The sequence below is a fragment of the Vipera ursinii genome (genome assembly GCF_947247035.1).
Source record: "Vipera ursinii genome assembly, chromosome: 10".
NCBI classification, from domain to species: domain Eukaryota; kingdom Metazoa; phylum Chordata; class Lepidosauria; order Squamata; family Viperidae; genus Vipera; species Vipera ursinii.
The window spans coordinates 4,148,443-4,172,974 of NC_139520.1; the positions used below are offsets into that span (position 1 = coordinate 4,148,443).

Consider the following 24,532-nt stretch of genomic DNA (forward strand, 5'->3'; position numbering starts at 1 on the left):
AGTGTAACGTCACATTACACAGCAAGGGTGGAAATGGAAGTGTGGGTTTACTTTTCGAAGCAAATTGGATCGCAGGCATTTAGTGTGAGCATCTGGTGTGCTTTTATCTAAATGTTTGTTTATTCAGAATCAGGATTTGGGGAAGAAGAGCTATGGGCTTCTAGAGATTTTTGCATTTTCCTTCTCACAAACAAATAGTGCCTCCAAGTAAGCTCAGCTCTCTCTTTGTAATTTTGTGCGTATGTCCAAGTTATTTTCTTGGTCAAAAGATATGAAAGTAGTTGCCATTGTTTGCCTTCCTTAGGCAGGTAGAGCAATAGCACTTAGACTCATATACCACTTCACAGTCCTTTACAGGCCTCTCTAACCAGTTTACAGAGTCCGTTTTTTGCCCCCAACAATCTGGGTCCTCCTTTTACCCACCTCGGAAGGATGGAAGGCTGAGTCAACCTTGAACCGGTCAGGATCGAACTGCCAAACTGCTGGCAGCCGGCAGTCAGCAAAAGTAGCCTGCAGTACTGCGTTCTAACCACTGCGCCACCACGGCTCTATTTTGGATATCGCAGTGTAGGCCAAACTCTGAATATCTGCTGAACTCCCATCTTACAGAATACAGATTAACAGGCTTAGAAGGATCCTTGGAGATTTTCTAATCCAACCTCCTGTTTGAGTAGGAGACCCTGTACCATTCTGGACAACTGGCCGCCCAGACTCTTCTTGAAAATCTCCAAACCTGGAGCAGCCCCCAATTCCGGGAGGCAAACCGTTCCACCTTTTAATTGTTCTCACGGTCAAGAAATTCCTCCTTAGTTCTAATTTGGATCCCTCGTTGATAATCTTCCATCCATTACTTCTTGTCCTGCCTTCAAGTTGCTCTGGAGAATAATATGACCCTATTTTAGTTTTCTGAGATCATCTAAGGTCAGCAGGCACTGATAGCAAGCTGCAAGTGAATAGTTCCCCAATGTTTCAGGCTTTATGGACCGGCAGGGTGGGAGGTGGGGGGAAGAGGGGATGATTACTCACACACACACACACACCGCTCCCCTGCTTGCACATGTGAGGATGTGTGTGTGCGCTTGCCGGTCGTTTCCACAACCCGGTTGCAATCCCCTCAAAGCCCACTAGTGGGCTGCAGCCCACAGGTTGGGGACTCCTGTCTTAAAACCTTTTTAAAGCATACTTTTTTAATAAAAAAAAACCAACCCTTTAGATTCTGAGTAATTGGTCTTTGCCAGCAGAGAGAGATGAATGGATGGACAGCTTGTAACTGTTATTACAGATAATTGTCTTATTGTACTCTGACTTGCTCTGGTGTCCTGACTGTTGCTCCAACAGATCTGGATTGGAGAGAGTTTCTAGTCTGAAGCAGTTAATAAACATCTTATGTAAATAAATATTGTCTCTCAACTGAGCAAGGCCAAATATAAGGAGAATGGAGAACACACACTTTTGAGAGGGACAAGTAGTCTAGCAAGGTCCTCAACCTTGGCCATTTGAAGACATGTGGACTTCAACTCCCAGAATTTGATTTAATTTAAAAACTCAACATCCTGCTTTGGGCAAAGGGTTGGACTAGAATGGAGGTCTCCAACCTTGGCCACTATAAGACTTGTGGACTTCAACTCCCAGAATTCCCCAGCCAGCTTTGCTGGCTGGGGAATTCTGGGAGTTGAAGTCCACAAGTCTTAAACATAATCTGATCCCAATCACATAGGTGAAAAGAAGTAGACTTTCCCATATTGAAGGAGCAAAAGGCTCCCGTGGCTGGCTGGAATTCATTAAAGACATGCAGCTTTGCACGCAAGCAGAAAAAACCCAGCTATACAAACGGAAGTCCCTCCCAGTGGCCAATCTGAAACACAGATGTGACCAAGTAACTTAAAACTACATTACCCAAGAGGCTATCCCTTAAGGGGACAGTTCTTAATTCCTAAAACAGCTGTTTACTCTAGCCAGCACAGTGGCCAAGGTTGGAGACCCCTGGTCTAGCAGCTGAAACCAAACTAGATTTGGTGATCTGGGCCAGCTGGGAAAAAGCCAGATTTCTCTCCCAAAGTTGGACTCAGCTTCAAGATAGTTTTCTGAAACGTAATAATTTGTGGAGTTCTCTCTGATGAGTGTAAAAAAATGGGCTCCAGAAAAAGGGCACAGTAATAAACATGGATATGAATTTCTCAAACAATAAACATACAATTCATACAGTAAACATTTCTAGGAATTTAGATTTAAATTAGGAGCAGGTAGAAACAATGATTACTTTAGAATATTTTGTTAAAGGAAAGTCTAACATTAACTCAGTGACACTGGAACCCTGACATCAGTACCTAGATACACGTAGTCACACCTGCTTCCAAGGAGAAAAGAGCAGACTCAGTTACCTATAATTTCAAGTATGGGTTTATGTTACTATCAAATTTGGAAGATAAAGCAGCAACAAGAATTGTGGCAATGCCTCAGTTGTGCCATGACTGGGATTCAGATCTACACTCATTCGTGGAAATTAATTTGCTAACTTTGGGGCAATCCTAGATTCCTGCACAAGGCAGGGATTGAATAAGATAATCTTCCAAAATGTCGATCCCTTAAGATCCATTCTGTGTCTCCAAGACTGCTGTTGGTGGAGAGAAGAGAGTGGTCTGGAACCAATACAGGTAGTCCACCATTCACAGTGGACCTCCCTGCTTATGACCAGATTCAATCAATCAATCAATCAGTAAGAATAGAGCTGGAAGGGACCTTGGAGGTCTTCTAGTCCACCCCCCCTGCTCAAACAGGAGACCCTATACCATTTAAGACAAGTGACTATCTAGTCCAGGCATGTCAACCTCGTGACATCACATAACGTTGCACGACTTTTCCCCAATCGCCGGCAATGGGGTGGTTGTGGTTTCGGCGTGACGCATCCGGCCCACAGGCCAGCAGTTTGACATGCCTGATCTAGTCTCTTCTTAAAAACCTCCAGTGATGAAGCACCCACAACGTCTGAATGCAAGCTGTTCCACTAGTTAATTGTCCTCACTGTTAGGAAGTTTCTCCTTAATTCCAGGTTGCTTCTCTTCTTGACTAGTCTCCATCCATTGGTCTTACCTTCTGGTGCTTTGGAAAATAGGTTGACCCCTTCTTCTTTGTGGCAGCCCTTAAAATAGTGGAATACTGCTATCATGTTCTTCCCAATCCTTCTTTTCTCTAAACTAGCCAAACCCAAATCCTACAACTGTTTTATATATTTTTGTTGCTCTTCTCTGCACTTTTTCCAAAGTCTCAACATCTTTTTGGTCATGTGGTGACCAGAACTGGCTGCAGGATTCCAGATGTGGTCTTACTAAGTCTTTGTAAAATGGTACTAATCCTTCGCATGATTTTAATTCTATGCCTCAGTTTATACAACCCAGGATTGTATTAGCTTTTTTGGCTGCTGCCGCGCACGGCTATCTCATGTGTAAGGGATCGTCCACTAGGATGCCCAAGTCCCTCTCACAGTTACTTTTTTCGAGCTGGGTATTGCCTAATCTGGACTTGTACCTTTTCAAAGTCCATATGGTCACTATTCCCCCTGGGGTCACATGACCACACTTCAGGCGTTTGGCAACCGGCCAGCATTTATGGCTTTTTGCAGCATCTCATGGTCATTCAATGGGATTTTACAATGGTTTGCTAAAAAAAACCAGCAAAGTTTTCAAGAAAACTGTGCCCATAGCAAACTATTAATTCATTTAATGACTGTGGTATTCACTTAACGATGACTGCAAAAAAGGTCTTAAAATCAGGTTGGTCAATCTATAACCATCACAATCTATAACCATCACAAGTTACAATTGTGATGGACAGGCTCCATGACAGTTGTGACTCAAGGGCTACCTGTAACCCAGAGAGATTGGAGATAAAGAAATGATAAAACCAGGTAAACATATAAATTTCAAGAAATCTGCATGTCTTAGATCCCATTCTGATTTCCAGCAAAGAGTCCAGGTTTCTGCTCCCCCTAGAGGAGCAGTGTGGGTCTCCATAGTACAGTGGGGAGAAGCAGGAAGATAGAGGTATCTGTTTGCGCTTCTCTTTCGGACTCTCTTTCCAGGTAGAAGAAGTGAAATGCAAATCAGTTCAGCTTTGACCATCTTCCTTCCTGTCCCACAGAAATTACTGCGCATTTTGCTCTAAGGAAATCACAAGTAATGTCCCTAAACAAAAGAAAATTAAATGTTTGGCCCTAAAGGTGTACCAAAGGTGCTTTTTCAGGAGGCAACTGTTGTTGTTTTTTTCCTTTGAAAATGTTCCGTTTCTCATCCATGAAGCTTCTTCAGCTCTGTCTGGATGGTGGGGAATCCAGTCAGAGCTGAAGAAGCTTCTTGGGTGGGAAGAGAAACGTCTTCAAAGAAAAACAAGAAAGTCCAGTTGTCTCCTGGAAAAAAAGCACCTTTGGGGCAACCATGACCTGGATGACGGAGAAACTCCATAGACATTTAACCCCAAAGGTGTTTTTCTTGGTTTTTTCCTTGAAAACGTTTCACTTTGCATCCAAGAAGCCTCTTCAGTTCTTCAGAAAAGGAAGAGACCAAGAAAGTCCAGTTACCTTTTGAAAAGCATCTTTGGGACAACCTGGACAATTAAGACGCTCCATAGACTTTTGGAAACTAGCTACCAGCAGGTGCTGAGTGCCATCTAGTGGTAAGAAGAAGAAGAAGAAGAAGAAGAAGAAGAAGAAGAAGAAGAAGAAGAAGAAGAAGAAGAGAGGAGGAGGAGGAGGAGGAGGAGGAGGAGGAGGAGGAGGAGGAGGAGGAGGAGGAGGAGGAGGAGGAGGAGGAGGAGGAGGAGGAGGAGGAGGAGGAGGAGGAGGAGGAGGATAAGAAGGAGGAGGAGGAGGAAGAGGAGGAGGAGGAGGAGGAGGAGGAGGAGGAAAGAAGAAGAAGGAGGAGGAGGAGGAGGAAGAGGAGGAGGAGGAGGAGGACTTCCTTTGAAGCTGGAAGCATGTGGCCATTCTCAGCATACAATGATGAATCACAGAATCCTAAAATTGGGAAGGGACCTTGGAGGTCCTCTCTCCCAACCGCTTGCTTGATGCAGGGATCTTATTATTCTGAGCAAAGATTGGCTGTCCAATTATTTTGTGAAAGCTTCCAGGGATGGAGCACCCATGACTTCAGGGAACAGGCTGCTCCACTGCTTAAGAGCTCTCACTGAGAGATGGATATGAACACACACAAGCAGGAGGTTGACAGGGTTAGGGTCCCCACTATCACTTTTATTCCAAGAATATCCTTCAGTCCCCTAAAATGTCTTAAAGGTGCAACAGCATCTACTGTACCTGAGCATAAACATAGAACAGTAGGTGTCGGGTCTTGCCACTGTAAATGCCTCAGCCTGTTCGCTTCACTGGCATCCTGCCATAAAACGTGGGAGAGGAGAGAATGGGACGGGGGAGGGATGACAGGATGACAGGTGCCGGAGGTGCCGGAGGTGCCAACCTTGAACAGAGCAGCACATCCAAGGACACGAGCATGAGAACAAAGTGGGAAAGAGGTGCCAAACCTCAAATCTGTTACCAAAACACCAAATTCAAATATTATTGGGCACTCATGAACCGGTCTAGGGGGAAGGGCCTACAAAATGGAGAAAAGTCAGGTTTTGAGCAGGAATACTCAGATCCAGCTTTGCTTACGCTACAGCCACCTGGCTTTAGTAAAAGTATACCTTTTGCTACAAATGGAGTTGAGGGTCTTTCTTTCCAAAATGCCCATGATGGGAAAAGCCTGACAGTAGGTGTGGAGTAAAGGCTAGATCAGCTCCTTGATCCATTGCTGCTTTGTAGCTGGTCTTGTTGCAGATGGCGGGCATTTGGTCAATAAGCAAGCCAATTCCAACAACCATTTCCCAGGAGTGCTCACAAAGGTGAAAGCCCAGGATGTTACAGCTGATCGATTAACACGAAAGTTTCATGAGAAATACCCACAATGTCCAAGGAGGTGATGTGTGAACGGTTGGATAACTCTACTTATTATTTCTCTATGCCTACTTTTTTCCCCCAGGGGGTCGGCATGTCAAGATTGAATTGCTAAGATGTTTGCTAACCTCTGTTGCTACTCAATGTGCCATAGAAACAGGGGGAAGGAAAGCTTGGAAAAGAAATGGGGTTTTTAAGAAGCCATCCATGGACCGTGAGAGCCAAGGTCACGGAAACAGGTGTCTGATGGAGAAGTGGACTGTTCTCATAACAAACCAAAGAAGTGTGACTGGCCAACGTGGACACTTTGCATGGGAAAGCCAGAGTTGATTTTGCTTCTTCAGTGCCAGGATGTGTATTCAGTAAAGTTTACCTTTTATGGCACCTGAAGACCGTAGAGATTCTTCAGTATTGAATTCGCTAGCCAGACATTTGACAGGCATCCTCAAAATCCAGCAAACCCACCTGAACAGCACCTCTCTTCCTCCAAAATTCCAGGAACCAAAGACTCTCCGAGAAGATGCCCAGCACGAGATTTTGCATTCAAGGACTAAAAGTGCTTTTACAGAAGGGGATGGGGGGGCGGGCGGAGCTGCAGAAAAAAAATGCCTGGCTGTGGCTGCCATCTTAACTTCTTTGACTCCTCTGCTCTGTGGACACTTTTGTTTGTTGCTTCTGTCTCTTCCTTCCATATGCCGGCTTTCTTTTTTTTTATTGAAAAGTTTTTCAATACATTTTATCTTTTACAAACCCTCCCCACCCCCTCCCCCCCTTCCCAACCCAACCCAACCCTCCCACCCTCCCCTTCCCCCCTCCCCGACTTCCCAGAGCTAAATACAAGGTATAAAAATAAAAAAACAATCATAAACTACCATATGCTAACAACAATAAACTATCTATCGCACTTTACCTCTTATAAAATGACTACAAGCAATTTAAATATCACATCAATACTTATTCAAATGCTAGGTGAAACTTTTTAGTCCCATATTTATTCTGGATGTAATCAATCCATTTTTTCCACTCCACAATATATCGTTGTTGCGAATGGTCTTTCAAATACGCTGAGATCTTTGCCATTTCCGCCAGGTTGGAAACTTTTAAAGTCCATTCTTCTATAGTCGGCAGTTCTTCCTTCTTCCAGTATTAAAAGTCTTGCTGCCGTAATTAAGTTCAACATCAACTTAGTGTCCACAACAGTAGTATCAGTAATAATGCCCAATAAAAACAATTGCGGACAAAACTTTATCCTTTTCTTAAATATATTCTGCATATTCCACCAGATTTTAATCCAAAAAGCTTTAACCTTTTTACAGGTCCACCATATATGAAAATACGTTGCATCTTCGCCACCACACCTCCAACATTTAGGCTGGCAGTTCGGATACATACTTGCTAACTTTTTGAGATCTAAATGCCACCTATAAAACATTTTATAAAAATTCTCTCTTAAATTTTGAGCTTGCGTAAATTTTACGTTTCTCACCCAGATCTTTTCCCAAGTATCCATTGTAATAACTTCTTGAATATTCTGGGCCCACTTTATCATGCAATCTTTAACAAGTTCTGTTTCTGAGTCAATTTCTATCAATGCAAGATATATCCGTTTGATATGTGCCGGCTTTCTTGAATCCAGCGAAGCCTATTTTAAAGGCAAGCCGAGGGTGAGTCATTTTTTTTGTTTCTGCTATTCAGGAACAAATATTGGAATCTTTCCTTATGCTCTGTGGACTGCAGATCGCCTAAGGGCCTAGAAAGCTGTTTCTGATCTGGTAAGATTTCTCCCCCTTTCAGAGACAAAAATCTCTGTTGTTCAAAAGAGCGTCCTTTTTTTTCATGTCAGCCTTTAATTCTTAGATTTCAGGCCAAGGCTTAGTTAATTATTCCAGGCAATGTCTTAAGTGGATTTGCAATTTAACACCTTTTTCCTCCTACGAGAACGCCTGTACTTCTAAGCTACTGAAATAATGGGATAAAGATACAACAGCAGATACAAGAGCTATCAGGACAGAGAAGATAAATCTCTCCGGATATTCCTTTCTCACCTGTTCACACACCAAGGCTGATGAAGGAGCATTTGCTTTCGGATTTTGTTTTTTTGTTTTTTAAAGAAACTTTGGTGAATTTCTCACTGGAGCAGCGAGCCATGATCCTAAGACAGACAAGGGTTGTGTGAAAATATCCTGACTTTCATTTAGAAAAGTAGAAAGTCAGTTTGTCTGCCTGGCTTTGTTTTTTTCCCCAGGGGAAGAAGGAATTTCAGAAGGCTGCAGACCAGAAAGCCTTCTGCCACATCTCCTAGAAAATTCAGCTTCGAAATACCACCAAGAGCAGCCCAAAAAGAAATCTGCAAACACCCTGGGGCAGGGGTAGGCCACCTTGGCTCTTTTATGACTTGTGGACTTCAATTCCCAGAAGTGTGGGAGTTGAAGTCCACGAGTCATAAAAGAGCCAAGGTGGCCTACCCCCACCCTGAAGAAAGAAGTGGGGGGGTTTTTTCCGCCTCAAAGGAAGGAATCTGTTACGAGAGTCAGCCTTAGCAGAAGCTGAAGCGATAGGAAATCCTAAAGCAAAAGGCAAATTTCCGTAGAAAATCCCCTGACCTTATCTAAAGAAAACTCTGATGTTTGCCTCTCTGCTCAGCAAACCCAGCCTCCCATCCTGCTTCCATTCTGCCAGTGACAGCCCATTTTCTGGGCCAAATGCTGGTTTTATGTTCCGTTGTTCAGCTCCCTCCACCGCAGGGCTGTGGGTGGGCCTTGTTTGAAGCCTCCGGCACTTTTGAGAAGAAAAGCCAGCATGAGATGAAGGTCAAGGTTGGCCTGGAAGGAGAAAGTGGCCTTGTGCCCCGGGGGAGAACTGACTTGGCTGCAGACTGGCAAAAGAGCACTGGGGGGCCTGGAAGGCTGAGAATCCCCTTGAAAAACAGAGGAGAGTTTCAGCCAGAAATTCCTCTAATCACAGGGGTGTCAAACTGCCGACCTGCGGGCCGGATGCGTCATGCCAAAACCACGCCCACCCCATTGCCAGCAATGGGGAAAAAGTCGTGATACGTCGCGAAACATCACATGACAACGCGAGTTTGACACCTGTCAACTAACATCACCAGCCTTCTCTCCTCCTCCTCCTGTTCCTCCTCTTCCTCCTCTTCCTCTTCCTCCTCCTTTATCATCTCCTCCTCCTCTCTTCTTCCTCCTCCTGTTCCTCCTCCTCATCTTCCTCTTCCTCCTCCTCCATCTTCTCCTCATCTTCTCCTCATCATCTTCCTATCCTCATCTTCTTCTCCTCATCATCTTCCTCCTCCTCATCTTCTCCTCTTCCTCCTCTTCATCTTTTTCTTCTCCTCTTCCTCCTTCTCCTCCTCATCTTCCTGCTCCTCATCTTCCTCCTTCTCCTCCTGTTCTTCCTTATCTTCCTCTTCCTCCGTCTCCTCCTCCTTCTCCTCCTCCTCCTCTTCTATTATTTTGCACTATCCTACCGACAAATTTTAAAACTAACCTGGAGAGACCCTCCAAGTAAAAATGAGCCCATGCTTAATATGGTGCAACACTTTTTGTTTTATTTTGGGGATCAAAGAAACGAGCTCAAACTGATTTTAGGAATCTTTTCTTCTGCTTCGAAATGCAATCTTCTCTCTTTGCTTTTGAAAAGCTCTCTAGCCCCCTTACTCTGCCAGCTTCATGAACTTCAGAACAACAAATAGACCACAAATCTGATGGCCGCTTTGTTCAATCAGCCCCCTGATTAGCTGGAACAACAGATGCAGAAAGAAAGTTGAACGTATCGAAGAGAAACAAGTCCCGGGGAAGATCATGCTGCCGGGAAAAGGGTGTACTCTTCCTCTTATAACATATTCCTGAGAGACCTTCTCTCTCCCCCCAATGCCACTTTTGCAGGCACCGCAAAGGGACAACCAACCCAGCTCGACGGTTTTCTGTGCCACTGAACTGAGCACAGGTGATGCAATCACACTTGACAGTTGCTTCAAACTGGGAGGACAAGATGTTTCTGCCCACGAGCCATTCTCATCTGCAGTAGACCAAAGAAGAATCGCGTGATTCAATCCTCTTACGGCTGGAATCCTTTGTGGGAATGGGTGCAAGGAAGGAGAAGCTTTCTGGGCAAGGGCAGGGATAAAGCTAATCCTCTGGAGGTGTGTGAAAAGAACAGGATCCTCGGAGTAGGCAGCAGAGACAAAGGGAGCACTTAAGGGGGGAACCTGAATGGAGGAGAAGACATCTGGGACAAGCAAGATGGGGGGGGAGGCAACTAAGAACAGGTGCACTGCAGCAAAGGTTCCACCCAGCAAGGGGGTGCCAGGAGATCTTCAGTTGTCCTGATACTGGCCATGTTCCTCACAAAAATAGATTCCCCTGAAATAAGTAGTGTGTCAGGTCTGCCTTCTTCAGCTTCTTCACTTCGCTGGCCTCCTGCCATAAACTGCAAGGGAGGGGGAGGAATTGGGGGCAGTAACGTGTGGGTCTGGGAGTGAGTAGACAAACAGCAGGAGGGGAGACACGTGGACCAGAACCAGAGGTGCCAAACCGGAATAAAACAGCCTCCAAGGACACCTGGCCAGGGAATCGAATGCGAAACTGCAATGAGAGGTGCCAAACATCCGAGCCGTTTCCAAAACTCCCAAAGGCCTCCTATTGGACACCGATGGACCAATAGGTCAAGGGGGGAGGGCCAGAGAAAGTGGGGAAAGTGTAACCTTTGCATGGGGATATTCAGATCTAGCTTTACTTCTGCTGCCACCCTTTAACTTTAGTAAAAGAACCTGTCATTTCAACCAAATGGAGTCAAACAAAGCCCTTTTGGCATCCTCCATAATTTTTAAAAGTGTGAAGGGGTCCTAAGAGAAAAATTTTTAAGAAACATTGCTCTAGAAGATGCTGTGAAATCCACTTTGCAAAATTAAAATCCTTTTACCGTATCCCTGGGGAAGCCCCTAAAAGTGATGAGAGAAACAAACTATTATATAATTATATAAGTATTCTTGCCCTATTTTAATTTTTATATTTGGTTTTTATATTTTTGACATTTTATTTGTACACTGCTCAGAGTCCCTCTGAGTGAGGGAGATGGGAGGTTTTTAAATGAGATAGAGAGAGAGATATGGTAGATACGTAGATGGATGGATGGATGGATGGATGGATGGACGGACGGACAGAGAGACAGACAGACAGACAGACAGACAGATAGATAGATAATGATAGATAGATGATAGATAGATAATGATAGATAGATAGATGATAGATGATAGATAGAAAATAGATAGATGATAGATAGATAGATAGATAATGATAGATAGATAGATGATAGATAATGATAGATAGATAGATGATAGATAGATGATAGATAGAAAATAGATAGATGATAGATACTGTATATGATAGATAGATAGATAGATAGAGATAGATAGATAGATAGATACAGAGAGAGAGAGAGAGAGATGATAGATAGATGATATAGATGATAGATAGATAGATGAGAGAGAGAGAGAGATGATAGATAGATAGATAGATAGATAGATAGATAGATAGATAGATAGATAGATAGATAGATAGCTATAGATGATGGATGGACAGACACAGTTGCCATCATAACTGCCCAGTTATCTAACATGCTGCACAATAATGTCTTCTATTCTCGTATATCTCTCGACATGCTGAAACTGGGGGATACATTCAGTTAGTGCTCACACCTGAAGAATAAACTGCTGTTTTTCTCATACTCCCCCAAAGAGGCTTTTTTCCTTTGTCTTTGAAGGAAGGAAATCTTTCCTTTGAAGAAAGGAAATCTCTGTTTGAAAGCTTTTGCTTTGAGAACAGACGCCGTCTGGTCCCCTGTGCTTGAGACGCAGGCTAAAGTGGGGGGAAGGTTTGATCACTTGGTCACAGCCATCATCTTGGCTTTGGGGGCATCCCCACGACCCCCAGATGCCCCTCTGCCTCAGGATGTCCATAGTCTTTGAAAGGTCATCTCAAGGGGTGTCTCTGCAAAGCATCCTCCGTGCTGCTGCAGAGACTCCAAGGCCTGCCTTTGATAGAGGAGGGGGTTTCTTTCCCCCTCTCTCTGCCCGTCGGGTGGGCTTCCATGCAGAGGCGATAATGAAATCCGGAGCCCCACTGAGAGACGAGGGGAACCAAGTGGGGCTATCAAAGAACGATCATTTCAGAGAGATTTTAATACTGCGCACATCCTGTGCAGCTGATTGTCAATTCCCTCAAAGGCAGCAAAAACGGGTATTGGCTGAGCTTAACCAGGTTAGCCAAATTATTTGAAGACCTACTAACTCCTTTCACACAAGATGCAAGGTTTGAGTGGGATAAAACTTAGGGGCTCTTTTTAATAGTGGCTGATGAAATGTGACGATTTGATGTAATATACAGACCTAGGAAATAATTCAGTTCAGTAACCAAGATGCACAAATACAGCTGTGTAGTTCACTTCTGACACACAACATCTCTGGATTTTTTGCATCAATTATTTGCTCGAGTCCACAAGAAAGTACTTAAAGGAGGTGGGGGGACAAACTTTGAAGCACCTCTCTTTTAGCTACCTTCCAAGTTTTACAGAGTGAAAAATGAAAATCAACATACGCAGTTTTGAGAGATTTAACTGGGTCCTAATTGTCAGTGGCCTATAAAATGCCTCAGGCAATGTGGACATATATCTGATATAGGACTAACACCAGAAAAATATCAGGAGGAACTTCAGAACCGTGCCCAATTTCCATCAGATCTTTGTCCACAAAACAGTATGCCAATATGGTTGAAAAGTCAATGATCTGGACCAACCTGAACATGGTCCAACCACTCAAGCAATGGTGAGCAAGTCCTTCTAAGGGGATGCATGTCCCAGAGACCGCCAGAGAGATGCCCACGAAGAGAACAACTAGGGGTGACTTGATGCAGTCTTCCAATATTTGAGGCGCTCTCACAGAGATGAGGGGGCTTGACTTATTCTCCAAAGTACCTGACGGCAGGACAAGAAGGAACCAATGAAAGAGGGATGTAATCTGGAACTAAGGAGAAATTCCCTGACAGTGAGAACAATTAACCAGTGGAACGGCTTCCCTCCAGAACTTGTGGGTGTTCCATCACTGGAGGTTTTCAAGAAGAGACTGTACACCTATTTGTCCGGAATGCTTGGACAGGGAAACTAGACTAGAAGACCTCCAACATCCCCTACAATTCCTTTATTCTGCATTCTGTAAGTTGGTGAATTAATCAGACATTTTCAGAACAGTCTGAGGTTGGAGGAAATCTAGTTAGCCAGCCCTAACACAAGGACTACATCCGTTGATGGGATTCAGCCGGTTTGCACCAGTTCGGCAGAACCGGTATCTAAATTTTGTTGAGTTCAGAGAACCGGCTGAATGTACACCGCTTCCGGAAGTCTGTTCTAGGCCTGGGAGGCTTGGAGGAGGCCTCCCAGGCCAAGAACAGCCCACCGGAAGTGCGGGGATGCCACTTCCGGAAGTCCATTCTAGGCCTCAGAGGCCCAGGCCTGCATCCACGCAGAGAACCAGTTGTTCAGGGATTTGAATCCCACCACTGACAACGTCACATCTAATGCTAGAAACACCACATCAAGCACCAGCCACACGTGAAGCCCACTCAAGTCACCAGATCCCACCTTCCTGACAGGCCAGTCAGCTTCCAACACAAGGAGAAGTGGGGCATCCAAAAAAAAAAGACTGTTCCAAGTAAAGGCCTAAGAAAACCAGGTCTAAACCAAAAACCACTGGCCAGAAAACTTCCAGCAGAGGCTTCCTAATTTCAACACGGATGCTATTCCCGCCATGAAATGGGTGGGAGAAATGGGCCTCTCACTCCCCATCTGCCTCCTGGAGAGGCTGAGACATCTGGGAGCATTTGGGGGGGGGGGGAGAAAGAGGAAGGCAAAAAAATCAAGATGGTAGCCGTAACTAGGTAATTCAGCTCTCCTTGAGCTGAATGGAGAGAGGTAAAAAAAAAAATCTATGGCAGCCATTTCTGCAGAACTGAAGCCCCGTCCTTTCATTATGTGTGTTGGGGGTTTTGATTGTGCAGTTGCTGCTCCCAGCTTAATGTTTTAGACAACCCCTCCTCAAGCACACCATTGGATGCAGGGCAGTTGGATGAAGGACAGCTGCCAGCTCATGGTCTACATTGCAGGCTGTCAAAACCCGGATGACAGAATTAGAGGTGTTGGTGTCACAGCTGATCAGGTAACCTCTTTCTGCACAGGGAGAACAATTAACCAGTGGAACAGCTGGCCTCCAGAAATCGTGGGTGCTGCATCACTGGAAGTTTTTCAAGAAGAGGCTGAACAGCTCCTTGTCTGAAATGGTATAGGGTCTCCTGCTTGAACTGGGGTTGGACTAGAGGACCTCCAAGGTCCCTTCCAGCTCTATTCTGACTCTGATTCAGAAGGAGTCACTCCAGCTATGGGTGTCCTCAACGTGCGACCACACTTGAGCCCAAAATTGCTAAGTAAGTGAAGCAATGGTTACAGTAAGTGAGTTTTCCCCCATTTTATTATGATTTCTTTTGCCACGGTTGTTAAGCAAATCACTGCAGTTGTTAAGTGAATTGTGCGGTCATTAAATGAATCCAGCTTCCCCCATTGACTTTGCTGGTCAGAAGCCAGCTGGGAAGGTTACAAATGGTGATTGCATTGCCTTGGACAGAGCAACCGTCCTAATTACTTGCCAGTTGCCAAGCATCTGAATCGGGATCACATGGCAGGTAGTCCTCAACTTACGATCACAATTGAGCCCAAATTTTATGTTGCTAAGTGAGAAATTAGTTGAGTTTTGCCCCATTTTATGACTTTTTGTTAAATGGATCACTGCAGTCGATAGATTAGTAACCTGCTTGTTAAGTGGATCTGGTTTCTCCATTGACTTTGCTTGTCAGAAGGTTGCAAAAGGGGAATCACATGACCCCGGGGACGCTGTGACCGTCATAGATGTGAGTCAGTTGTTAAGGATCCAAATGTAAATCACGTGACCCTGGGGATGCTGCCATAGTCGTAAGTGTGAAAAATAGCCCTAAATCATTGTTTTCAGTGCCGTTAACTTTGATCACTAAACAAATGGCTGTAAACTGAGGACTACTTCTACACTAAAAAAAAAGCAATTAAAAACTACTTTCTTGGATTTGTAGTCCTCCCTAAATATAGGGCAACCCTCCCAGCAAACATAGATTTTATGCTCTTCACTCTATGGAGGGAATAACAGATTTATGTCCCATATACCAATGTGTGAAAAGCATTTATTATACCATGTTGCTCCTTCATGAGTCTTGGGTGAAAATGCTGGGCCTCGCAGACCGATGGAGAGAGCTTCGCCAAGCTGCCTGGTTTTCAGAACTTGAAGAAATCCATTTTGCAGAAATCTAATTGGGGGAGGGGCGCTTTATTCGGTGAAAATGGGATAATTCCACTGGGGAGAAAGTTTGTTCACCAACTGAAAAGCAACAACAGTGGTCCTGGATCGCCATCTGCTGGCTGGCCCCGGAATGACATGCTGAGCGCAACTTGGACTCCTTTCGCAGGTCTTGTTAAACAAAACCATATTACTGTCCTGAAGAATTAGTTCAGCTTTAACATAAACTTCAGGTATTTTCCAAACTTGGCAACTTTTAAGATAATGTGGACTTCAACTCCCAAAGTTCCCCTATCCTGGCTGCAGAATTCTGGGAGTTGAAGTCCAAGCAACTTAAAGTTACCAATGTTGAAAAATACTGAATTAGAACTTCCAGCTCAGTGTTTTGAACGCGGGATCCCTCCCCAGTGGCTGCAAACTGGCTGGCTAAATGGAGGATGCTTTTAAGGACAAACGAGTCCTTCATTTTACTTCATCCATTGACCAGCAGGTGGCACCACCTACCCACTTTTATTTTTGTAAATTGCCCAGAGTCTCTTAGCTGAGATGGGCGATGCAGAAATGTATCAATAAATAATTAAATACAACCTTATCCTACGACATTTGTTTACAAGGGCACTGGGAAAAGTAACTTACAACTGGTTCTTATAACTGTCGTAGTACCCTCACTGTCATATGGTCACAATTCAGGTGCTTAGAAACATGCATGAATTTACAACGGGGTCCCGTGATCGCCATATGGGTGACCTTACCAGCTGGCTTTTGACAAGCAAAGTCAGTGGAGGAAGCCAGATTCACTTAATGACCACATGGTTCACTTAACAACTGCAGTGTTCAGCTTAATGACCGTAGCAAAAAAGGTCATAAAATCAAACGTGATGAACTTAACCACCGCCTTGCTTAACAAAGAAATTCTAGTCCCAGTTGTGATCGTAAGTTGAGGAATACCTGTATTTCAGACTCTCCAGACACACAAAGCCTAGAGTTGCCTCCAGGTGAGATGGGCAGCATATGTTTAATAATAAAAGGCTGCCCCTGCTGCAGCAGTGAGGTCGCTGGGCTGGCTTCGGGGAGGGGAAGGGGGGCTCAAGGTTGCCTCAGCCTTCCATCTTTCCGAGGTCGGTAGAATGAGGACCCGGATTTTGGGGGGAAAAGGCTGACTTTGTAAACTGCATAGAGAAAGCTGCAAAGCACCATGGAGAAGTATATTAGCCTAAGTGTTATTGGTATTGCCTTTCCTTCTATCCATCCATCCATGAGGCACAGTAGTTAGAATGCAATATTGCAAGCTGACTCTGTCCACTGCCAGCAGTTCTATTCTGACTGGCTGAAGGTTGACTCAGCCTTCCATCCTTCCGAGATCAGTAAAATTAGGACCCAGTTTGCTGGGGGGTCGCAACGGGGGGGGGGGGTCAAGAGGCTGACTCTTTAAACTGCTTAGAGAAGGCTGCAAAGCATTGTGGAGAAGTATATTAGCCTATTTGCTAAGGGCTATTATTCAGTGAAAAACGGGAGGGATTTGCCTTCCAGTAAAATGAGGTGGCTCAGTGGGTTAGGACGCTGAGCTTGTCGATCAGAAGGTCGGCAGTTTGGCGGGTCGAATCCCGAGTGACGCATAGCAAAGTAAGCACCTGTTACTCGTCCCAGCTTCTGCCAACCTAGCAGTTCGAAAGCACGTAAAAATGCAAGTAGAAAAATAGGGACCGCTCCGTAACAGGGTAACAGCGTTCCGTGCGCCTTTGGCGTCTAGTCATGCCGGCCACATGACCACGGAGACGTCCTCGGACAAGCGCTGGCTCTTCGGCTTTGAAACGGAGATGAGCACCGGCCCCTAGAGTCGGAAACGACTAGCACGCATGTGCGGGGTAACCTTTACCTTTACCTATTATTCAGTGGGTTTCAAGCCCTCAGCTGGGAATTGGACTCATGGGCCTTTGCCCTTGAGGTGACTGTATTCAGTGCCATAGCTTTAGCAATGTCTGGGCACCAAGTGTGCACAGGAAGAGTAATATACAGTCCACCTTCCCACTCAGAGTACAGAAAGATTAAATCCAGAACTATTCAAGCAGGAAGAGTTGCAAAGCTGCATGCAGGGCTGGTGATCCACTCCCAAAGAGGAAATTGCCATCCACAATCACATATGATAAAAATGGCTGAGTTCACAGGACACATTCAATGCGAACCATAAAAACCCTACACAAGCATTTGCACAACCTAGTGTGGACTTTGGCAGGCCTCACCTACACCTGGCCCCTATTGTATATTTATGAAATCAGATGAACGCTAGGCAAAAATGGCAGAAGTACTAAATAAAGGGTGTGAATAAATGTTGTGGTGCTGGAGAAGACTCCTGCGAGTCCCTTGGACTGCAAGGCAATCAAACTGGTCAGTCCTAGAGGAGATCAACCCTGACTGCTCTTTAGAAGGCCAGATCCTGAAGTTGAAACTCAAATACTTTGGCCACCTAATGAGAAGGAAGGACTCACTGGAGAAGAGCCTAATGCTGGGAAAGGTTGAGGGCAAGAGAAGAAGGGGACGACAGAGAAGGAGGTGGCTGGATGGAGTCACTGAAGCAGTAGGCGTGAGCCTAAATGGACTCCAGAAGATGGCAGAGGACAGGAAGGCCTGGAGGAACATTGTCCATGGGGTTGCGATGGGTTGGACACGACTTCGCAACTAATAACAACAACAAAAAATGTTGTGGAAAGAAATGAAAAAATCCTTCATTTTCAGAAGGTCGTTTCAAGCTTCCTCCAAGGTATTAAACTATTTTTAATATCTTAATAATATTTAATATCTGTCAACAGGGCCTCCAGCTTGAGGAGGGGGCTGGACCAGAAGACCCCCAAGGTCCCTTCCAGCCTTACTATTCTTGCCTTCAGAGCAAGAAAATACACCTGGGGTGCTTCTCTACTCTTTTACTGCTCTTCCCCAAAAATCTTTTTTTCCGGAGCTCCGCATGTATGGAAAAAGTCTGCATCCCTCTTCTGGAAGGAACGTGGACTCTGCTGTGCATGAGGAAGCGCCAAGAACACCAAGGCTTTTCTGTGAATGGGTCCCCTTCTTTCGCCAATGAATGCCCTGTGCAGTCTTCCCTTCGCCCTTGGCGGGGGCATCGAGGGTGGAGCCTCCACTCACCCACAGCCAGAGACGTTTGAGAGTGGGCCAAGGAGAAGCAGATGTTTGCTCATCCCAGGCCCTCTTCGGGCTACGCCAGCTTCTCAACCTCCAAACCCCCAAATGAAGGGATGGTAGGAAGAAGGAAACTTCCAACGACAGTAGCAAAAAAGTCAGGGGAGGTCTGACTAAAATCAGAGTCTTTAGAAATGCAACACACAACACACACACACACACACACACACACACAAAAAAGATGCTAACCCTGAAAAGAATGCAGAGAAGAGCAACATGGGTGACCACAGGATTGGAAGCTAAAATTTATGGAGACCGGTTGCAGGAATTGGGCATGGTTAGTCTAACAAAGAGAAGGTTTAGGGGTGACACAATAGCAATATTTGAGGGGCTGTCGCAGAGAAGAAGGGATCAACCTATTCTGCAAAACACCTGAGGGCAGGACACGAAGTAGCAGGCTTCAAGGAAAGGTTGGGAGTTTTTCAAGAATAGACCGGATAGCTATTTGTCCAGAATGGTATAGGGCAGGGGTAGGCAACCTTGGCTCTTTTATCACTCATGGACTTCAATTCCCAGAATTCCTGAGCGCAGCCGTGTGGAGGGGAAAGGGAGGGGTTTCCAAGCTGAGCCAGGCTGGCTCAGGAATTCTGGGAGTTGAAGTCCACCAGTCATAAAAGAGCCAAGGTTGCCTAGCCCTGGCCTAGGCCACTTTATGACTGGTGGACTTCAACTCCCAGAATTCCTGAGCCAGCCATGCTGAGGGGAAAGGGAGAGGTTTCCAAGCTGAACCATGCTGGCTCAGGAATTCTGAGAGTTGAAGTCCATGAGTCATGAAAGAGCCCAGGTTGTCTATCCCTGGTATAGGGTCTCCTGTTTGTGCAGGGTTTGGACTAGAAGACCTCCAAGGTCTCCTAATATCATGAAGTAGATCTTTTATTATCAATATTTTTTCACTATTAAAGAGATACAGGTCCTAGAAGGCTGGTAGGCATCATAGTAGCTGTAGTTCCTTATTGCCTCCATATTTTTCCTCCATAACTCAAGGAAAGGGAAGGACCCCCTTCATGCTGTAACCCTTTTAAAAAGCCAACCAGCAAGTGAAATTTCAACGGCTTTGTTTTCAGCAGAAGAGAATGGCCTTTCTTACTGCATTCTAGGCAGATAAAATATACACAGAGAAGTCATCTTGTTTGGGAAGATCATCCTCCCTCTGAAACCTGGGATTTGGGGAAACTCTAGGACAGCTTTTTTTTTTTTAGTACAGCCAGTGTCACTTCGACAGGATGGTCAACCTTTTTCCAGCACCCACTTGGAGATGGGTGAGTCCAGATCAGTGGTGTGGAAGGAATGTCCATCGGATGCTGAGGTTCAGTGAAGACCTTCATCCCAGCTGTTCCTGAATCTCAGCAGGCAAGCAAACCATCCGTCCATCCACACAACCATCTCATACAAGCATCCGTCATCTGGTCATAAGTGTCAAAACAGATCTGCCACCTGTCAATCCTTGCCGTGCGGCCCATGAAGCAAACTGCAGTTTGGGAGGGATTTGCCTTCCCGTAAAATGCGGTGGCTCAGTGGGTTAGGACTCTGAGCTTGTCGATCAGAAGGTCGGCAGTTTGGCGGGTCAAATCCCGAGTGCCGCGTAGCAGAGTGAGCGCCTGTTACTCGTCCCAGCTTCTGCCAACCTAGCAGTTCGAAAGCACGTAAAAATGCAAGTAGAAAAATAGGGACCACTCCGGTGGGAAGGTAACAGCGTTCCGTGCGCCTTTGGCGTCTAGTCATGCCGGCCACGTGACCACGGAGACGTCCTGGGACAAGCACTGGCTCTTCGGCTTTGAAACGGAGATGAGCACCGGCCCCTAGAGTTGGAAACAACTAGCATGCGTGTGCAGGGGAACCTTTACCTTTAAAACATGTTTGGTCTGAAAAAGGACTCCCAAGCTCCTTGAGACTCGAAGAAGGCCTCCTGGACTCTCGTCTGGGGTAGAGTGAAAGTCTTGGCAATGCTGAGAGGAACGTCCCAGGCTCAAGAGCCTTCTTCTTTAACGAATTCATTAAGGGGGAGCCTCCTGGAATGATCTGAGCAGCTTCACAGGAGGTTCTTGGCGCCTGGGCTGAGTTGCCTGTTGTCGCTTTGCTCGCTTCCATCCGTCTGCCAGCCTCCCCACATCATTCCTACGTGGGGCCGCATCACCACCGCCTTGGCTGCCTGCCTCTGCCTTGGGGCCAAAGCCACTCTCTTCCTGCACCCATTCACACAGACACACACAGACACACACACACACACACACACACATCTTCAGGGGAGCTGAAGCCATCCTCCTGAAGGGCCACCACAGCCCTTCCTCTTAGTCCATTTCTGGCACCTTTCCTGGGACTTGGGGGGGGGGCTTTCCAGCTGAGGTCTGCTGCTCAATCAGACCAGCAAAACAGAGGGAGGGGCCATTTGCACAAAACGCCTTCTTTGCTAGGCTGCTGACCCAGCTCCAGCTCCCCCTCCCCCGCAGCTTTTGCTGCTTTTCCAAAGTTGCTAATTCCCCCCCCCCCAGCAAAAACAAGTCTGAATATTTTCATAGAAGAGCTTGCCGTCTTCTTGGCTTCAGGATGGCCTGCTGCTTCTTTCTCCTCGGCTCCCTACTGGATCCCAGGCAGGCATCCGAGTTTATTTCGCCCTTTCAGAATAACTGAATTGGAAGGGACCCTGGAGGTCATCTAGACCTACCCCCCCAGCTCAAGCAAGAGTCTCTCTAGTCCAGCGTTTCCCAACCTTAGGAACTTGAAGATGCGTGGACTTCAACTCCCAGAATTCCCCAGCCAGCATAGCTGGCTGGGGAATTCTGGGAGTTGAAGTCCACGCATCTTCAAGTTCCTAAGGTTGGGAAACGCTGCTCTAGTCTACACCATTCCAGACAAAAGGCTGTCCAATCTCTTCTTCGAAAAGGGAACAGCCAATTTGTCTGGAAAGCTATATAGAGTCTCCTGGCTGAGCAGAGGGGGTTGGGACTAGATGACCTCCCAGGCCCCTTCCAGTGTGGAAGCCCCCACAACGTCCGCAGGTGAATCGTTCCCAAAGTCTCCAATCAGGGCAGCTCGAAGACCACCCCCCCACACCCGGAGGGCGCCCGCTTGGGGAAGGGCTGCCTCGGGGGGGGGGGGAGAGAGAGACCCCCCCACACCGAGTGCGGGGCACGTGACCTCCCGCCTCCCTGCCCCCCGCCCCGTCCAGGGAGCGGCTCCGAGGGGATCAAAGGCAGCCGGGCGAGCGGGACGGGACGGGACGGAGAGGAGCCTTGCCGGGGGAGCCGCCGGAGAGACACCCCCCCCAGCCAGGTGGGTCCCCTCGCCCCCCTTCAGGCGCCTTTCCCGCCTCCTCTGCCCGTCCTTTGGGGAGCGGAGGGAGGGGGCGTGCAGCCGCATCAGAAGCTATTGGGTGGGGGGGCATCCCGGTTAGCCCCCCTCCCCAGCCCCACCTGCTGCCCCCCTTCCCCTCCCCGAAGCCAGCCCCCGACCCCGCTGCTGCAGCAAGGGCAGCTTTTGCCCCCCTGGGACGTGGGGAGGCTGGTCAGGAGACCCCTGGGGAGGGGGACGGGGAGGGGTCCCCGCTGCAGAGGAATGGGGCAGGGGGGGTGAAGTTTCCAAACACCACCACCCCCCAGCTCACTGGCTGAGGACTGAAGAGGTTGGCTTGGGAGTCTATTGGAGGGCACCCGGGTCAGCCCCCATCCCCAACTCCTGGGGGGGCATGGGGGTGTCAAGGGACAAGGAAGGCCGGCTGGGGATCCCAGCCTGGGCTTCCAGTTGCCCCAGGCTCTGTTGGAAGGGGGAGGGCTGCTGTGCTGAGTGAGGGCAGGTGGCACCTTCAGCCACAAAGGAGGGAAGCCCCCTCGGGGGTGCCCAGCCCAGTCCCAGCCTTGTCTCCAGTCAGAGAGAATGGTGGTGGTGGTGGGAGACAGACTTCCAACCCTGACTGGAGACAAGTCTAGGAGACAAGTCTGGGACTGGGCTGGGCACCCCTGAGGGGGCTTCTCTCCTTTGTGGTTGAAGGTGCCACCTGCCCTCCGTGAGCACAGAAGCCCCCCCCCCCACCGAGCCTGGGGCAACTGGAGGCTCAGGTTGGGCTCCCCAGCCGGTCTTCCCTGTCCCTTGACATCCCCATCCGCCCCCAGGTGCTGGGGCTGTGGAGGGGGGCTGACCTGGGTGCCCTCCAATAGACTCGCAAGGCAGGAGTCCTTATTCCATCCCGGAGAAATGACTGTCCAATCTTTTCTTGACAACCTCCAGCGACGACGGAGCACCTGCAACTCCCGGAGGGAAACTTGCTCCACTGATCAAGCGTTCCCTTTCTCAGGAAATTCCTTCTTACGGTATTTCCAGGTTGGACCTTCCTCCAGCTAGCTTGCACCCGCTGCGTCTGGTCCGGTTGCCAAGAGCTCTGCAGGAAAACTCCGCAGCCTGTTAAGACTGTGTCCATTTGCAACCTCCTCCCAAGAGCGGGAGGGGTCAGGAAGCAAAAGGGTGGAGAAGATCCTGTTCTCTCCTGCCACAGAAGGACTTCTCCTCCAATGGCTGAAACTGAACGTTCAGCTTCATCTGCTTTTCTTCTCTCTCCTCCTTCTTAGCTAAGGAGAGACGAGGAGGCTGCAGGAAGCCGTTGTCCTTCTCCCACCTCTTGGAGAGCAGAAGATGTTGCCCAGCTTGGCCACTCTCCTGATGGTCCTGGGCATCCTTCCGCTGCCCCTGAGCAGCACCCAGGTAAGAGGGCATGGAAAGGGCTGAGGGGAGATGATGCCCGGCAGATCCCAGGGGAGCTGAGGAGACCCGGGCCAGCTCTTCCTGGTGGGGGCGGCCTGGAGCCCAAAGCCAAAGATGTCATTATTCACGCATCTTCACTCTTTAGACATCGTTCCCCAAAAGTTTTCTTCGGCAACTCACAACCACCTGTGATCATCATCTAGAATGTACATGTCCAAATTGCCTCTCCCAGTAAGTTGGGAAATAAAAAAGGTAAAGGTAAAGGTTCCCCCGCATATGCGTGCTAGTCGTTTCCAACTCTAGGGGCCGGTGCTCATCTCCGTTTCAAAGCCGAAGAGCCAGCGCTTGTCCGAGGACGTCTCCGTGGTCATGTGGCCGGCATGACTAGACGCCAAAGGCGCACGGAACGCTGTTACCTTCCCACCATAGTGGTCCCTATTTTTCTACTTGCATTTTTTTACGTGCTTTCGAACTGCTAGGTTGGCAGAAGCTGGGACGCATAACAGGTGCTCACTCTGCTACGCGGCACTCGGGATTCGACCCGCCAAACTGCCGACCTTCTGATCGACAAGCTCAGTGTCCTAACCCACTGAGCCACCACGTCCCTTCAAGTTGGGAAATACAGTTCCCATATTTCCTTGTAGCAACAGGGTCCACAGGAGAGGGGGGATCAGAAAAGTCAAGATGGCAACTGCAGAATCAGGAGTTCAAGTCCCGCCTTCCATATAAAAACCAGTCGGGTGACTTTGGGCCAGTCGCCCTCAGCCCCACCCACCTCGCAGGGCTGTGGTTGTGATGGGGAAAATGGGGGGAGGAAGGTGTGTTGGGTATGTTCCTCACCTTGAATTAGTTGTAAAATACAGGTACTCCTTGACTTACCACCACAACGGAGGCCAAAATTTCTGCGGCTAAGTGAAACGTTCGTTAAGTGAAATTTGCCCCATTTTATGACCTTTTTTGCCACAAGTTGTTAAGTGAGTCACTGCAGTTGATAAGTTAGTCACACGGTTGTTAAGTGAATCTGGCTTGACTTTGCCTGTCAGGAGGTTGCAAAAGGGCATCACATGGCCCCAAGGCACTGTGACCGTCATAAATGTGAACCAGTTGCCAAGTGCCTGAATTTTGACCCCGTGGTAACAGCCGTAAGTGTGAAAAACGATCGTAAGTCACTTTTCTCAGTGGAGTGGTAACTTCGAACGGCCGCTAAATGAACTGTTGTAAGTCAAGGACCACCTGCAACAAAGACGGGATTTAAATAGATACTCAAATCCTTTGTAGCCCCAAGGATGAGTTGGGCTTTCCACTGCCGAGCCATCCTGCTGGATCGG

At 47.4% G+C, this 24,532-nt stretch overlaps 1 protein-coding gene across 1 annotated transcript in view; it reads left to right on the top strand.

Annotated features, from left to right (window-relative positions):
• The window catches only part of LOC310644912 (fibulin-7-like), a gene marked incomplete at its 5' end in the record, with an annotated part of 60,956 nt that overhangs the window by 24,801 nt on the left and 11,623 nt on the right, over nucleotides 1-24,532 (top strand). Inside the window, 2 exons of the mRNA XM_083370246.1 lie at nucleotides 21,679-21,782; nucleotides 23,133-23,204. Coding sequence (XP_083226372.1) covers nucleotides 21,679-21,782; nucleotides 23,133-23,204 — 176 coding nt within the window. The remainder of the gene's footprint in view (nucleotides 1-21,678; nucleotides 21,783-23,132; nucleotides 23,205-24,532) is intronic.